This window comes from Asterias amurensis, chromosome 1 (genome assembly GCF_032118995.1).
Source record: "Asterias amurensis chromosome 1, ASM3211899v1".
In the NCBI taxonomy this organism is placed as follows: Eukaryota; Metazoa; Echinodermata; class Asteroidea; order Forcipulatida; family Asteriidae; genus Asterias; species Asterias amurensis.
Window position 1 is genome coordinate 26741194 of NC_092648.1, and position 16862 is coordinate 26758055.

Here is a 16862-nt window from a genome sequence, read left to right on the forward strand (position 1 = left end):
TGTCTGACGTGAGATAGAAAGGTCATCAGAAGCTGGATCTAGCGATGTGTAATGTCAAAAGGACTTGTTAATAAGTCAATATATAACGACACTGCTCTTTCCACAAGGGTTGTGTAGACAATGAACCGAAAGCATTTGTCCGATAGCGGTTGTCCGGTGTCCTTTCTCTATGGTTTAACAGATGTTAAGTTTGCATCAGCGATAAAGAATATTCATTTTAGTTTTACCCAAATACACAGATGTGTGTTAGCAATATATTCAGTCGTGGGTTGAAGTTCCACCCGTGTAATATGCCAGGAAAGTACTGAGTATACAGTGCTAACACACATCGGTGTATATTCTCTAAGGTTTTTCACAGCATTGGAACAAAATAATAGGATCATTTAAGCCAGGTAAAAAAAATACACCAGCTGATCGTCCAGAATGGGAGGGGGGAGGGTGGGGGCCTTTATTTAATTTTATTACTCATTAGGTGTTTTTTTTTTCTTTTAAGTTGGAAAGAGTGATCTCTAAAAAAATTCCTGGCTTTGTAAAACTTAGAAGTCTAAAATACTGGTAAATTAAATCAATCATCGAAAGAAAAGTGACACAGCGCTGCTAACCATAAGCACAAGAAAGGGCATGCTAACCTTCCGGTATGAAATTGAGTGATGTAACAACTGAAATTCATGGTGAATGCGCAAGCTGGCTGCCTTATTTTCTTTCTAAACTGTGTTAAGTACGCTTGAGATTTTAAAAGCACATTTTTCTGCTATAGTTTGCGGAAACAATTTGCTTATCAACCGAAAAGACCTGTGGTCTAAAAGCAAGAAATGGGAGAAGAAAAGGAGACATCGTCTTGCTGTTCCAACCATAGCAGAATCTTTCAAAAATAACTCTGGCAGAATAATAATTTGAGGACATTACCAATGATTTACCTGTTCTTTTTAAAGAGCAAAGTTCGAACATGACATCATTGGCTTTTTAACAACCAATGCGTCTTTGCATCCCATGGAGGAATATTTCATTAAAAAAATGTCAAACTCAATGCAGTGTTCACTGAAGAGCCTTAAGAAAGTCTGGAATGAACCAAAACATCCTCCTACAAAAATGTACAGACCCATTTTTTTCAGAATGATGTAATGTAATTGGATGTTTTGAATGTTGACAAGTTTTGCCGCAAAAGAATATCTTATGCAATGACTATTTACGTCATTTTAACACGAGGATAGCACTTAGCAGTCAAGACATTTGGTCCCTGGGGGAAAGTAGGAAAATTGTTATGAGTACAAGGGCTGGGCCCACTTATACACTCATAGGATTAACAGAATTTTCTGACCGTTTAATAAATATTTGGATGATTTTTTATGAGAGTAAATAAATTTGATTACAGTAGGAATAATATCAAGCATGGTTATAGACTTTTCATTTTCCCCCACATGTGTGAGGACTCTATCAATTGGAAGAATGAGTCCATCACAAAATTGAATGTGACATTTCCCCTCGATATTTAAATAAAACAGAGTCAGGGCGGCAAGCACATGACAAACATTATAGGCAAGCGCTCACTCTCAGTGGAACTACAGTCAGGCAATTTTCTTCAAATATCATAGTTCCTATACTTGAGAGAGAATCACATTAATATAACCGTAAGGGTGTTAAAGCCATTATACACTTTCGTTACAGGAAAAAGAAAAAAAGGTGAAAGAATTCTCTTGAAATATTGTTCCATGAAATGCTTTACTTTTTGAGAAAACATTAAAACAATATAAATTCTTTTAGCGAGAATTACGGATTTATTTTAAACACATGTCATGACACAGCGAAATGCGCGGAAACAAGAAAGGGTTTTCCCGTTATTTTCTCCCGACTCTGATGATCGATTTTCCTAAATTTTCACAGGGTTGTTATTTTATACACAAAGTGTGGGACTTAGACAATACTGTTTACCGAAAGTGTATAATGACTTTAAAATAACACAATTTTATTGAACTTGTTGGTGCAGACTATTTTTCACAGTGTGGATGTTTGTTCTCTTTTTAATATCTATATGTGACAACATATATGTAAATTTATAGGAACACGTTGCCTTCAATCGGACGAGTTGGTCTATAAAAAGCATTTGAAACAGTTTGTTATAAAATGCATATGGTCAGAAAGAAGATGTTTTAAAAGTAGAATAAAATGGTGCACACAACATTGCCTTGAAATTGCATGGTTTTCCTTTTACTTTGACAACTAACATGGTCGGCCATTTATGGGAGCCAAAAAGTTGACTCCCATAAATGGCTGACCGTGTTAGTCGACGAGGTAAAAGGAAAACTGCACAATTTCGAGGCATGGTTGTGTGGATCATTGTATTCTACTTTTACAACTTCTTCCCACCCATAGGCATTTCATAACAAACGGTTACAAATGCTTTTCAAAGACCAACTCAATTGATCCAAGGCAACGTGTTCCTTTAACACCCCAGTTTTTACAGTATAGCTTTTAAAGGAACAGTTTCCTCACTACGGGAAAAGTATACCAAATAGCAGCCTTTCTGGAAAACGTTACAGCTGATTTTCTTCACCAGGCTGACTTAAAAACTCTGAGTTCAGATAAAAGTCTGAAATTTCTCATGCCTTGGCCCAATTTCATAAAGACTGTAAGCACAAAATCCTGCTTAGCAAAAACAGGTTACCAGCCAACATTCCATACTCCATAAAGTTTATAATGTTGCCATCGGTGCCCCACTCATTTCTTGCTCAGTCAATTTGCTGAGCATAATTTTGTGCTCAACAGCTTTATGAAATTGGGCTAGCTGGTTTTCAAACCCAGCATTTGTTAGCTTACCATGTTACTAAGGCAGTGTCGTAGTAAGATTGCGTGACCATAAAGCAGTGTGCGATGACCAGCTTGACCCTGCAAAGATAAAATTACAAAACATTATTATTCTTCTGTTTAAAAATTATTATATATCTATGACATCATTAGTTTGGGAAAACAGTGAGCCTTCTTGTATATTTTCCAATGGAAACACAACACAAAAAGCTCATTCAGAGGTGACGAAAAGTCTGAAACTTGGATACAAATTGAAAGGTATGTTGAAATGATGGTATGTTTGGTAACCCCTGGAGTTATAGATTCCAAAGAGCTTTTGGAAACAGTATCCAAATCAGTCGAGAAGTAGACCAATGAGCAGGATTTATTTATTTGTGGAAACAAATATTGACTGATTTTCTCCACCAGGCCAACATAAAAAGTCTGAATTCAGACGCCGACATAAAAAGTCTGAATTCAGACAAAAGTCTGAACAATCTCATCCCTTCTCATTCTCATTAGAGTGTATGTTCATTGTGCTTCTTTCTATTAGCAAATGAACATAGGAATCTGGGGAAAAAAGTTGCCTTGCGATATTGAACAATGATATTTCTCAAGAAATTTGAAATTATGAAATTGCCCTTGTGCTAATTCGTGTCATTATGAAACTATAACATGGAACACTTGAACCTGGTGGAAAATGTTGATGTCATTAATTGTTATTAACTTTGAAAATGTGTAAAAACAAAGATTTGCCAAAATGTTGATTTCTTTAAAAAGGTGCCTCTTAGTAAAACCTGCTATCAACAGTGATAAAAGCTATATATTTTGACTTAACATGTATTAAAAGACAACTACGCCATCGAGAATGATCTCATCATCTAGTTAAAATTCCACAAAAACTACAGAAACCACTTGAGACCTTTTGCAAACAAAACCTCAAGTGGGAAACGTAATACCTGAGCCAGACATCGATACTGAATTCTGAATGCACTTTACATTATTCCCTGAAATATGTTGGCCTGAAAAAACTTTTCCTAGGGTGGATTTCACAAAGAGTTAAGACTAGTCTTATCTCAAGTTACTTGTACTAACTTAGGACTAGCCTGAAGTTTTTAACATCTCCTGGGACCCCAAAATCGACCCCAGTGCCCTTAAAGCGAGTGGCGTTTCACCCTTTTGCTCTTACAAGATCAATCTACAAATAGATCTGGGATCGCCCATGAGCAACCACAGGTCTGAAAATCAAACAAACCAAAATCTTCTAGACCAGTCCCAACTCTTTGTGAAGTCATAGAGTAAGCTCTGTCCTTACTCTATGGTGAAGTCAACCCATGAACACCCACCAAAGAGAAAATAGAATCAACTGTTGCAAACTGCTGACAACCCAAAAGAAAATATGGTATAAATGCAAAAAAAACTAATTTTCAGCGGCCTGACGTTTTGACCCTAGCAGAGTCTTTCTTAAAGGCTAAAATCAAGACTCTGCCAAGGTTGAAACGTCAGGCCACTAACTCAGGGTTGATACATGTACTTCACAGAGGCAACGAAGGCAATTTCCTCCATGCACCCTGGTCTTTGCCTCGATGCCCTTGAAATGTTTCAGTAGGAATTTACTATTTCCTCATAGGGTGCCCTTTATCTAGGAGAAAATGCCTTGGTGCCCTGGCAAATGAACGAAGCAAACAGACCTGCAAACTATTTCTTGTGAAATATTATGTATCAAATTCAAGTCTTTTGGTAAGAGTAATTCTGATCCAGTGTAATAAAAGCCATGAGTCATAAGTCCCATGGTCTATGGGTTTTTTGTTTCTTGGCCTCATGTTTACCAAGGGCATCTCAGCCTGCCCACTCTGCGTGTGTTGTCTAGAAAAAAATGGAAAAGCCTACGTTCTTGCCGATGCAGGTGAGGAGACCCAGCGAGGGCCAAGGGGATAGTGCGATTGATCGGATTGATTAACCCCTCGGTGCTCATTAGTCGCTTCAGTGTACAGACAATGCTCCCCGGGGAGTTGAGAGAACTTATTGGGATTTGTATATTTGTGCATCTTCACATTTTGTACTCAGCCTTGTCATTGATGCTAAGTAGTAATAATAAAGGTAAAAGTCGCTTAGAAAAATGCTCAACTAAAAACGAAGAAGCACCTTAAAGGAACATTACAGAATTGGTAAGATATAACAAAAAATTGAAGATCAATGATTTACATAAAACTTGCACGGTCTAATGATGATGATAGTAGAAGACATCCCTTGAAATATTTTTGTCTGAAATTTCATATTTGATGAGAAATAAATAATCTAATTTCGCTCAGTGAGCGTTTTATTCATTTTTGTTTCAGCATCGATGCAATGCAAAATTTGTAATCTTTTATTCACCATTCTCTTAGACCCAGATGGCCGATCGATCTCGAACGTCTACAGGTTTGTCAGTCTATGTATATGGTGGATAACATAAAGTGCTTACACTGCCAGCAAATTTTTTTTGCTAGCAAACCAATTCTGTAATGTTCCTTTTGAGTGGTGCATGAAAAAGCAACGCCTAAGCTGAATGGCGTGGAATCAAATAAAATATCATTTGAGTTGAATGAAGAAATATTGACTAGAGCAGGAGTTGAACCTGTGATCTCATGATTATTGTGTGCCCACTCTACTAACTGAGCTATAGCCTTAATGTTGGCAGTCTCCCCCTATTTTGCCAGTCAGAAGCCATTTAATCTGTAACTGCAGAATGGATGGGGAGTGGTTCAATCCTCCTCACCACCCGGGTCTTCCTAAAACCTTTTTAAACTTAAGTACAAAATTAAATTAAGTATGCTGTTTGGAAAAGCAATTACACATACATGGAGATAACATGTGTGCGTTGCAAGATGAAAAGGATGTTTTATTCTAGGTCTCTTCTTTAAATTGAATTTTCCCGTCATGAAAGGGTTAAATACTAAGAGAAAATTTATAACTATTTTCTTACCACTTCCACGGTGTCAGCCATGACCATTTCTTGTAGCGCTCGTACTGATAGAGCCTGCTCAAGAACAAACATACAGATGGACAAATCTGGAGGAACACTCTGTAAATAAAAGAAAATCACACCTCAGTCACTAAAAGTACATTCAATTCCCAACATCTCCCGACGATGAATAGATGACTAGAGCAAGCCAGTCGAAACGTTGAGACCAATTCAAGAACTGATTCTGCGGTAGTACAGTTAATTACGACCCTATAAGCTAAAGTAGTAGTCCCATCCTATTTCTATACCATCCGCCCAGGTAATAGTTAATAAGCAGGACAGTTCTTTTCAGAACTGAGAAGTCTCCCTAACACCCCGAACAATCTACTCCGCGGTAGTTGAATTTTAAAAGGAAGACAGTTCTCTAAGAAGAAACTCTACCGTGCAAGTAGATACACACATGGTGTTACCGCAAATCAAATATATATTGTTACCTCACCATGCAATGCCTCAAATCCTATATACATTAAATTAAATCGTTCTCCAGTCATCAATTGGTCTAAAATGATTAAAGCTCATTGATTATTAACTGTCTTGGCAGTCTACCTGGATCTTGCAAAATGTTATTGTCTTTTTAACCGATGAATTTTTCACAAGCTAGTTTTATTGTTTACGATCTACATTTAGGATTAAAACAAATGGAATGGTTCCAAAAACCAAAGGTATTGACCCATTTCACCTGACGTCATCAGCAGAAAAATCTTGAATGCGCCATACTGGTGGGCAATTTCACTGTGCGTTTTCATATATAGTAGAGTGTGCATTTTAGGCGGGGAATTTTGTTTGACTTTTTGAATGGAGTGTCTGAAGAGAAAGGTCAATTGTGTTTATCCTCTTTTTGAGTCGGGCATAAATGTGTTCAGTAAAGTTATGGGCTTTGAGTAACAAGATCTTTTTACTTGCCATCCTCCTTCCAACCACCCCCCCCCCCCCCCACCTCAAAGGTGGTGGGGATACTTAAAGTCCATTTATGCAACAGTGAATCCCCCGTGTTGGGTGTTTACACAGTGTATTAGTGTGCCATGTTTTTCATGGCCTGCTTAACAGATAGTATTTTGTCTGCTTAGCGTGGAATGCAGGGTTAATGGTATAACAAGGTTCTTTAACATGAATTACACAACACCATGGGACCTATGGGCTTTATACTAACATCCTATCCCCAAGGATAAAGAAATTACAGTTAAGTGTCTTGCTTAAGGATGCAAGTGCCATGATGGAGACTGAACTCACACCCTGACACTCAACACCCATGGAACACCCGACCTTTAAGTCCAGTGGAATAGGCTTGGATACAACACTCCCCATCAGGCAAGAGTAGCTAGGATAAAATTGGGCATCTAAAAGGAATATCACTCCTCTTGCTAAATATGTGTCCTTATAAATCTAGTCTGACATCCCCTGCTGAGTCTTATTGAAGCCATTTGTGGTCAATCTTTGCTGACAATTTTCAGGCCTGGGCCCATCTTCATAGAGCTGTTCAAGCACAAAAAGTATCATGTCACATGTCACTGGTATCCTGCTTGTCTTTGCTTAGCAGAATATTGTTAAAGGCATTGGACACTATTGATAATTACTCAAAATAGTTATCATCATAAAACCTTTCTTGATTACGAGTAATGGGGAGAGGTTGATAGTATAAAACATTGTGAGAAACAGCTCCCTCTAAAGTGACGTAGATTTCGAGAAAGAAGTAATTTTCCACGAATCTGATTTCGAGACCTCAAGTTTAGAATTTGAGGTCTCGAAATCAAGCATCTGAAAGCACATAACTTCATGTGACAAGGGTGTTTTTATCTTTCATAGTTATCTCGCAACTCCGATGACCAATCAAGCTCAAATTTTCACAGGTTTGTTATTTAATGCAAACATGTTGAGATACACCAAGTGAGAAGACTGTATTTTGAAAATTACCAATAGTGTCCATTGTTATTAAGCATCATTCTCTGCTTCAGCAGCTCTATGAAATTTGGCCCTGGAATTTAATATCTTGAGGGGTCTGGTTGGTTCATTCATCACCCTATGGCTCAATGGTTTATTTCCCTGCTATTCGCCTCTGTGCACCCCAGACCGAATCTCATCTCAGACCAGAGCCTTGCATGTCGATTGGGTTTTCAGTCTCTACCTGATTGTGTGGGTTTTCCCAATTTGAGGTCCTTTTGTTTCTTCTAATCTATTCATACTGTTTTTGGCGCTAATTGTGATGTTGGTTGTGTAATAAAGGTAAAATGTCACTCTGTGACATAAAGGCACTGTCATTTGAAAGGGACACCAAGGAAAAGATATGGGCAAGCTAAGAACAATACAATTATGCATACCAGAACAAGGCTACCCAAAAACCACCTTATCATATGTACCATCTATGACTAGTCATCCTGCGATTTTTTTGCTTAGAAGAAATTGTTTCTTAAAGGGATGCTGCAGTGGTTTAAAATAAAACAGTTAATTTTGCTGTCATTTATTTCTGATATAGGTATTGAACATCAATAAAATGTGTTTTGTTTTTTCCCCGACATATCTCACTTGCGTAATTAGCGAATAAGTCATGCCCCCCCTTTTGTGCATTGTTACCGCCCCCCTACCATCGACGTCACGTCAGGAATTCAAACATATCGTCGGCAAAAAGAGTGTGGTCCCTAACTACATGCGCCTAGGTACCAGGCCACACACACGTCTCTATATGCACACAGCTAAGGGGCACCGATGGCTTGGGTTCCTGACATGACGTCACATGAAGGCTCCCTTTTAGGGGCGGGGTGGGTTCCCCTAATCTCTTGAAAACCACTTTTAAAATACTTGCGCATTTAATAACAAATGTAAAAAAATATTTCAGGTTTAAAAAGTAATTTTTAATCGTTTAAATTAAAAAAAAAAAAACACTGCAGCCACCCTTTAAAAGCAATATTTTCTACTTAATAAGCAGCTCTAAAACACTGGACCAATGGGGAAAACAATGGTGGCAGTCAGTCTCCAATGGTTCAGATGTATTTCATGACCTGAATTTTGAAGCTAAAAGAGCCTCTTATAACATTATGGCAAAGGGAGTCTAAAATGATTAGAATTGTCCATACAGAAGGATCCATCTATCCTAATAACAATAATAAGACTTGTAATGCGCACATATATTTAAAGGCGCAATAACCCCCCCCCCCCCCCCCCGAAAAAAAAAAAATAGTCCTTGAAAACCTGTGACATAAGATAAGTTTTGAGATGAGATTTGAATTTTGGGGTACAAAGACAAGATTGAAGATTAAACGATAGAGAGTTCCAGATGCGTGGCACAGCTGAAGAAAAAGACCTGTCAGAACACTAACGACCCAAGCTTTTACTTGTAACTTCTCTAGGGTTTTTTTCACCTCAGTTTGCTTGGTCATGTAGATATTGGAACAGACAGTTTCAACATCTAAAACTCAGCCTGGACGAGCAATCTGAAACCCTGCACCACGCCAAAGAGAAATTCAATGGCAAAGTGTAAAGCCACAACTAATAGATTCATCACGCCTTCTCTAATTATTCAAGGCTCTGGGAAGGATTCAGGGGTCTGAACGTCGCAATCAACTCAGGTTGGCGGACTCGATGGGCCCTCGAGGGTCAAATTTTATTCCCAGGTCTTCCCACACCGCACTTGAGCTTTTGACTTCTAATCATCATCTGTTGCAAGACGACTTTGTATAACAGTGACGCAGATTGAGGACGGCTATAGTCATTTTTTATCCACTATTGATATCAAGTACTTTTTATTTATTTTTTAGAATAAGCTAATAGCAAGCTGCTTAAGGACCTAAGGTATAAATGCAAAAAAATTATTAAATAACCTAAAGCATTTGTAAAGGCTGAATGAGAACACACCACATAAACAGGTAAACTAGTTTAAACTTGAGCTTTTGACTTCTAATCACGCATCCGTTGCAAGACGAATTTTTTTCCAACATGGGACGGATTTAGGATAGAAACAGTAACTTTGGTTACCTTATTGAAATTAAGTACCATATAAATATAAAACAAAATTGAAATAGAATTAGCTGTTGCAAGCTGCTTAAGGATCTTAAGTAAAAATGCAAAAATGTAATGACCTAAAGGCTAGATGACAACACAACACACATAATGTGTATACTAGTTTAACCAGAATCAGTTAAAGGCAGTGAACACTATTGGTAATTACTCAAAATAAATATTAGCATAAAACCTTACTTAGTAACAAGTAATGGGGAGAGGCTGATAGTATAAAAACATTGTGAGAAACGGCTCCCTCTGAAGTAACGTTGTTTTCAAGAAATAAGTAATTTTCCACGAATTCGATTTCGAGATCTCAGAATTAGATTTTGAGGTCTAGAAATCAAGCATCTGAAAGCACACAACTGCTTGTGACAAGGTTGTTTTTTTCTTTCATTATTATTTTGCAATTTCGACGACCAATTGAGCTATTTTCACAATTTTCACATTTGATGCATATATTGAGACACACCAAGTCAGAAGACTGGTCTTTGACAATTACCAACAGTGTCCAGTGTATTAAGTGGTATTAAATGAAAAGAGAGAAAGGCAGAAAGCACAGAAAAATAAGGGGTTGAAGAAAAATGTTTTTATAAGAACATTCAAAGATGCACTATACTGTTTCTTGGCTGTAGTTGCAAGATTAGGCTGAATACTTATATTTGTTTTTAATTTTAACCTTATGATTCTGTGCATTTTAGGTTCGGCACAGGTTGTCCATGTTGCATAGCAACACCTTCATGTGCATGCATAAAACAAGGTGTGTGAAAACTATTTGATTGTAGTTAAACTGGTCATGTTTAGCGACACTGAATGCTCATTTTGAGTAGAAACTTATGCATAGTTTCTCCTGAAGACAGAGTTTACTGTTCAAAACTTCAAGACCAAACCGGAGCCACCACTCCTTCAAAAGAGATTTTACTCATGGTTGTACCCGCAAGTTTGCTATTCATAATGCATTTTGTGTAGGAATTTTGCTACTTTATAAAAATTTATAAGTCGAGTTTTCCATTTAAGCCCTGTTGTGTGTTTTTTGTTGTGAATAGTGGACCACCAGAGTTGTAAATCAATTTTTCAGAAAACAAAATGAAAACTTTTTGACTGACAAACCCTTATATTAATGGGATGGGATATCGGAATAGTGAGCACTGGAGCAGACCCCTTTTCAATTCAGCAGAGATTTCAACAAACTACAAAATGTATGCATCCTTGTCAAGGACCAGACCTTGCTCCATGATCCTACTGTGTACAGTTCATCTTTACATTGCTTATAATCTACAACAAAGCTTGATCCTAAGCTTGTTGTCTGCACAGATTATTAAATTTGATAACATGAGTCTGATAACAAAGTTTTTGTTTAATTATATGCTTCCACAGGTTGCATATTGTTTGCCTTCTCTGTTCCTTTCTATAAAACTCCAGTTTGATTTCCTGTTTGCTGTATTCCGTAAATAGTTTATTATTTCTTGGGGATTTTCTTTGTAGGGGAAGGGTTTTTGTGGATTCTCAGCTTAAGAGCAGACTTTGTAGTAGACTGCCTTAATACATTGCTCATCAATGGGCAGACCCTGGCATGAATGTTTGCCTGATTTATGGTACTTTTTTTAATTTGTTTGTATTGCACAGTTGCAGTGAGCTGAACTGGTTGTTACATGTAGTTTGCAAACACAGCCTTCACCACTAATAGCATCTACTGTAAGCCACCCCCATTTTAAGTTTTGACTCTTGAGACTACAAATTAGGTCTATCAGAATTAGAAGATTTGTTTTAAAAATTTCAATGTTTTTAGAACATTTTTATTATTCACACGCTCGCAGACATTGTACTTGTGTGTTAACCTCCACATCAGAGTCTCTCATAAAAAATAATAAATGACAAAATGAAAGCACTTGTTTACGAAAAAGGCATAAAGTAAACGCGAAAGAATGGAGTGACTCCTTGTAAGGGGGCTTTTCTTCTAACCCCCCCCCCCCCCACCCAAAAAAAGTACCATAGTTCCGTCACTAAGAGTACTAACTAATAATAGAGGAAAAATACTCAAAGAACGTTACACCACCCTAACATTAACAAAATACATGAAATGTTTTGGGGTATTTTTATCCTTTTGATTTTTAGCAGTTTACAACAGCTAATACTACTTCTCATTTATACCCTTAAAAAATACTGCTTAGTTTTATTAAACTGGATTTTTGTTTAGTATTTGTGCGATTTTAAAATAAATCCTGATCCTCTTTACTGCACTGATGCTCGATCAAATTAATCACCAATTACTTAATCAGGATTGAGCTGTTAACGATGCCTCCAACCTCAGTCCCATCCGTCCTTGTCCCCAGGGGGCATTCTTACACGCAGCCAGCCACCTCTCAAGTGGCTCTTACTCAAATAGAAAACGTGTCGTTAATTTGCAGAAAGGGCATTTTGTATTAGACGGGTATTCACTTTGAGCCACGAGATGAGAAATTGCTCACGACGGTTTTCACCCGTTAGATCGAGGCCTTTTTGAAGAACAAACATCGGTATACCCCCTGTGATTACCAAATTAATTACACTCCATATAGGGGTACTTTGAAATATCATTATGTGGTAATATTTTTCATTCAGATTTGGTGCCTGTTGTGTAGATTTGTCCATTATGGATTGAGGCGAAAGTTTCGCTTAGGGGGAATTTTGCATAATGCCTATTGAGGAAGAATTCATAATCAGAAAGGGCTGTTTAAGTCCTTGATCAATGTCACACAAGAAACAGTATTTAGATTTAGTATGAATATTCATTTTTATTCTTTACATGATTTACATAGTACCCTTTGTATACATTGTAAATATGACAGCCTGGCAAACAGACCTTTATCCATAGAGTTATATATAAGAACTAGAGGGCGCACAAGTGATGCTTCGTGCACAAACGCCACGGGACCGCAAGATGACAAGCGCTTCTTTCTGCACACGCGTTGAATATGAAAAACACGTTTGAGGTTTTTTTTATTGAACACTCATGCGATGCTGTTTGTTCAACTTACAAAATGGCCGCACAAACACACGCTGTGAGATGCCAGTTTTGTCAACTTAGAAAATGGCCGCCTGCGCACATGCCTGAGCGCGTATGTAGGCCAGTGCGCCCTCTAGTTCTTACATATAACTCTATGCCTTTATCATGGTTCAGCCATCTTGACTTAATTCCCATTCAACTCAATGTAACTAAACCGAGGCTGGAAGAACAAAATAGTCTGGTTCAGCTTTATGCATGAATATTAGCATCAACTGCAAACAATGGATACAGGGAACCTGACCAAGACGGTGACAGAATGATGTTGGTCTAAATAACGCCAGAAGCCGATTTCACAAAACGCTAGGATAAATCCTAATTGAGTTAGGACGATAACTTAGGATGTGTTCAATGCGTCTAAATGTCTATGAATACGGAACTTAAATCGTCCCAAGTCCTAAGATTAATCCCAAGTTAGGAAGAGTTTGGTGAAATCGACAGTAGAACCCAGTGGCCATGATTGTGTAGTCCATGTCCATTGCACAGTGCTGAGCCCAGGTTTGTATAGTCACAGGTTTAGGGTCCAGTAAGTCAATTTGCATATTTTCTAATAAGAAAGAGATTTGTGCTGATGTGATGTGTGAGGGAATACAGTGTATGCTAATTTGGGACGGCAATAGGGGGTAGAGCAATTGAGCTTTGGTGGGACGTGAACACAGTCCTTCTGAGAGCTTATGCTGGATGCACACACCCTGTTTTGCTGTGCGGTTTTTTGGAAACCAAAGTTTTTCTGAGAAAGATATTGGAAAACCAACCTGAAATTTGCTGTGCTAGCTTTGCAAGCTTAAGTCATTTTTAATAGCTTTTGTAAGCTTTTACCTCATTTTGCCAGCTTGAGAAGTAAGACAGGTTGGAGGATACATCTACAATTGTAAGTAACTTCTTCAAAATCAATTCATTTATTCAAGAAGTCTTAATTACAAATCTTGGAAAACTTTCAGGACCGGAAATGAAACTGAAGACATAGAAATATCAAACAAACAAAAACAAATTGTTGCTTTTCGTCAGGTAGTGGTATAAATGTTTGGGTTTTTTTTTTTGGGGGGGGGGGGGTTCTTAATGGTTGTGCGTTATCATTTTTATTAGTTCCATGTGATGTATAGTATATAAACAAATATATAAAATAAATAAAAAACATTTTCTAGAATATCAAGGAAACTTACCGGATTACAAGTGTCTTCCAGAAAACACTTCCTACTTCCGAATCCCTCGCCAGCAAGAAGAACGTGGGAAGAGGTGCCATCTTTGCTTTTACCCTGCGTGGAACACACAAGGCACAACTGGTCGCCCTGAAATGGATAGAAGAACACGGGCTTTAATTCGTTGAAGGATACATCTTTAAAGACACTGGGCACTATTGGTAATTACTCAAAAAAATTGTTATCATAAAAACTTACTCGGTAATGAGCAACAAAGAGCTGTTTTGGGTTTTCTTTTATGCAAGTCGCCAAACACACAAGGCTGGAAGGCCACTTCAAGGTGTGGGCTACAATTATTTCATACCAGAGGCCGAAAGCACTACCTCCCCAAGTTTATGTAGCAAGTGTCACCAAGAACCGGATTCGAACCCACACTCTGCTGATCAAACACCAGAGCTTGAATCCGGTGCTACCGCTCGGCCGCGACACGCTGTTAATAGTATAAAACATTGGGAGAAACTGCTTCCTCTAAAGTAACGTAGCTTTTGAGAAAGAAGTCATTTATCACTAAAATATTTGAATTGAATTCGAGACCTCAGCTGAGGTTTCGAATCAAGCATCTGAAAGCACACAACTTGTGCGACAAGGGTGTTTTTTCTTCCATTATTCTCTCGCAACTTCGACGACCAATTGAGTTCAAATTTTCACTGGTTGGTTATTTTATGCATATGTTGAGATACACCAAGTGATAAGACTGGTCTTTGACAATTACCAGATTGCCAAAGGTGCCAAGTGGCTTTAACAAGTTGACATTTTTCAGGGCTTGAATTTCAAGAAAAATGTCCACTTTATTAGCTTTCACTGGGCAAAAGGAATTTTTTTTATGAGACCTTACTTATGTTTGGCTTTTTTAAATAAAAAAAACAAGGAGTCTATGTACATGTACCTATCAAAAAGGAAATCAAGGCACGTGAACAAGCAGACACATTTGACGACAGACAAACATTCCACCACCTACATGTAGCTCTAACGCAATAACTACATCTGCGCACCAGACCACAGAATTACAATCAGTTCACTCAAGTAACAAGATACTTTGACACAACTTATGGGAAATAACAACTGATTAATATCTTTTTTTAGGAACACGTTGCCTTGGATCGGACGAGTTGGTCTATAAAAAAGCGTTTGTAACCGTTTGTTATAAAATGCATATGGTTGGAAATATGTTTTAAAAGTAGAATACAAGGATCCACAAAAGTTTGCCTAGAAACTGCGTGGTTTTCCTTTTACTAAGTGAACTAACATGGTCGGCCATTTATGGGAGTCAAAAATTTGAATCCCATAAATGGCCGACTGTGTTAGTCGACGAGGTAAAAGGAAAACCGTGCAATTTCGAGGCATGTTTGTGTGGATCATTGTATTCTACTTTTACAACATCTTTCTACCCATATGCACTTTATAACAAACGCTTTTCAAAGACCAACTCGACTGATCCAAGGCAACTAGTTCCTTTAAGCCATCGAAAGCTGCCGTCGGCTTCAAACCAAAAGTCTTTATTACCATTAATTTTGAGAGCGATAATTACCGAACAATATCTTCCCTTTACATGTAAATCTAAGCAACCCCTCCTATAACACAGGTAATTGATTTGTTGTGATTGTAACCCTTTTCATCCACTCCATCTAGAGGTTATGTTTTCAAGTGTCCAATCAGCAAATGGACATGAGCAGCAGCAGCAGTTGTTATTGCCATTTGTTTATGGAGGCAGCCAAAGCAATTGTGGTAGGGAAAAAAATACCAAAGAAAATGGTGTCCACTAACCAACCCCTAACCCCCCCCCCCCCCCCCCACCACCTAATTCTATCCTTGGGGTAAAATTTACAATTCTTCCCAAAGTAATGATGAGCAACGAAATGTGGCATGAATTAATAAATCCTGACAGGAACTACGCTACCAATGCTTTCAGTCCATCTCAGCCGTCCCTAAAGTGCATTTTGGCGTTACCACATCTCTTTAATCTACGTCCGACCTTTCTCTCATAAAAAAAAAATATTGGCTCATTACGGATGCTTCCCTCGCAACAGCGCCTAATCACAGTTAATAATGATGGAGAATCGTTTGGAGTATATTGCCTGTCCATCATATTGTGAATCATTATCTAGACACACAGATCAATAACAAACAATACCTGTATAAATTATATCATTCATTAGAGATATTAACCGTCTGCTTTTGTTTGTTTTTTGTACAACGGTGTGCTGCGCACGCTGCTAAAGTTGAAGGCAATGGACTCCTTTGGTAGAATCACATATCAACCATAATGCATAAAACAACAATTCTGTTACAATTTCATTGTGCAAAGTCTTGCAGTGCCATGTACTTGTTCTCTTCTTGTAACACTGTAGTTGCATGCCTCAGAAATACAAACTGGATATTTATTAGAGATGTTAAATTTGCATCGGGGATAAAGAATATTAATTTTGGATATTTATTATAACAACCTGAGAAGCAGCAGCCAGGTTATCACCTTGAGGGGATGCGACTTTTTATTTCAGATATAAAGAAATTTACATATATGTGTACACTATGCTAAGTATTACCTCAACTTGATCTTTAAGCCCTCTGTACGTAGCTGCAAATTAATGCTTTAATCCCCCAACAGAGGCCATTTTTACTTCTGAATAGTGTTTTTTTAACTGAGTGAATACAAAACTGTCCATCAATTACCATGCTTAGAGAGAAGGTATAAATTAGTGATCACCCAATTAAATAAAATGGCAATAAAAAATAACTTGGTTAGAAGTACAGCAGCTTTTGATAAAATATAAAGCTTTTTGAGAAACATTTCACTTTGATGTACGCTAATGTAAAAGAGTTATTTTTTGATGCCCCTAAAATTTAA

The 16862-nt window shown here is 37.7% G+C and overlaps 1 protein-coding gene across 2 annotated transcripts in view; it reads right to left on the bottom strand.

The window, feature by feature from the left end:
• LOC139934870 (ryanodine receptor 2-like) overlaps positions 1–16862 on the bottom strand; it is a 248027-nt gene that overhangs the window by 223829 nt on the left and 7336 nt on the right. For both annotated transcript variants that reach the window (XM_071929299.1, XM_071929290.1), the window contains exons 2-4: positions 13982–14107; positions 5747–5845; positions 2815–2883 (exon numbers count right to left, since the gene is read on the bottom strand). In XM_071929299.1, coding sequence (XP_071785400.1) covers positions 2815–2883; positions 5747–5845; positions 13982–14107 — 294 coding nt within the window. The remainder of the gene's footprint in view (positions 1–2814; positions 2884–5746; positions 5846–13981; positions 14108–16862) is intronic.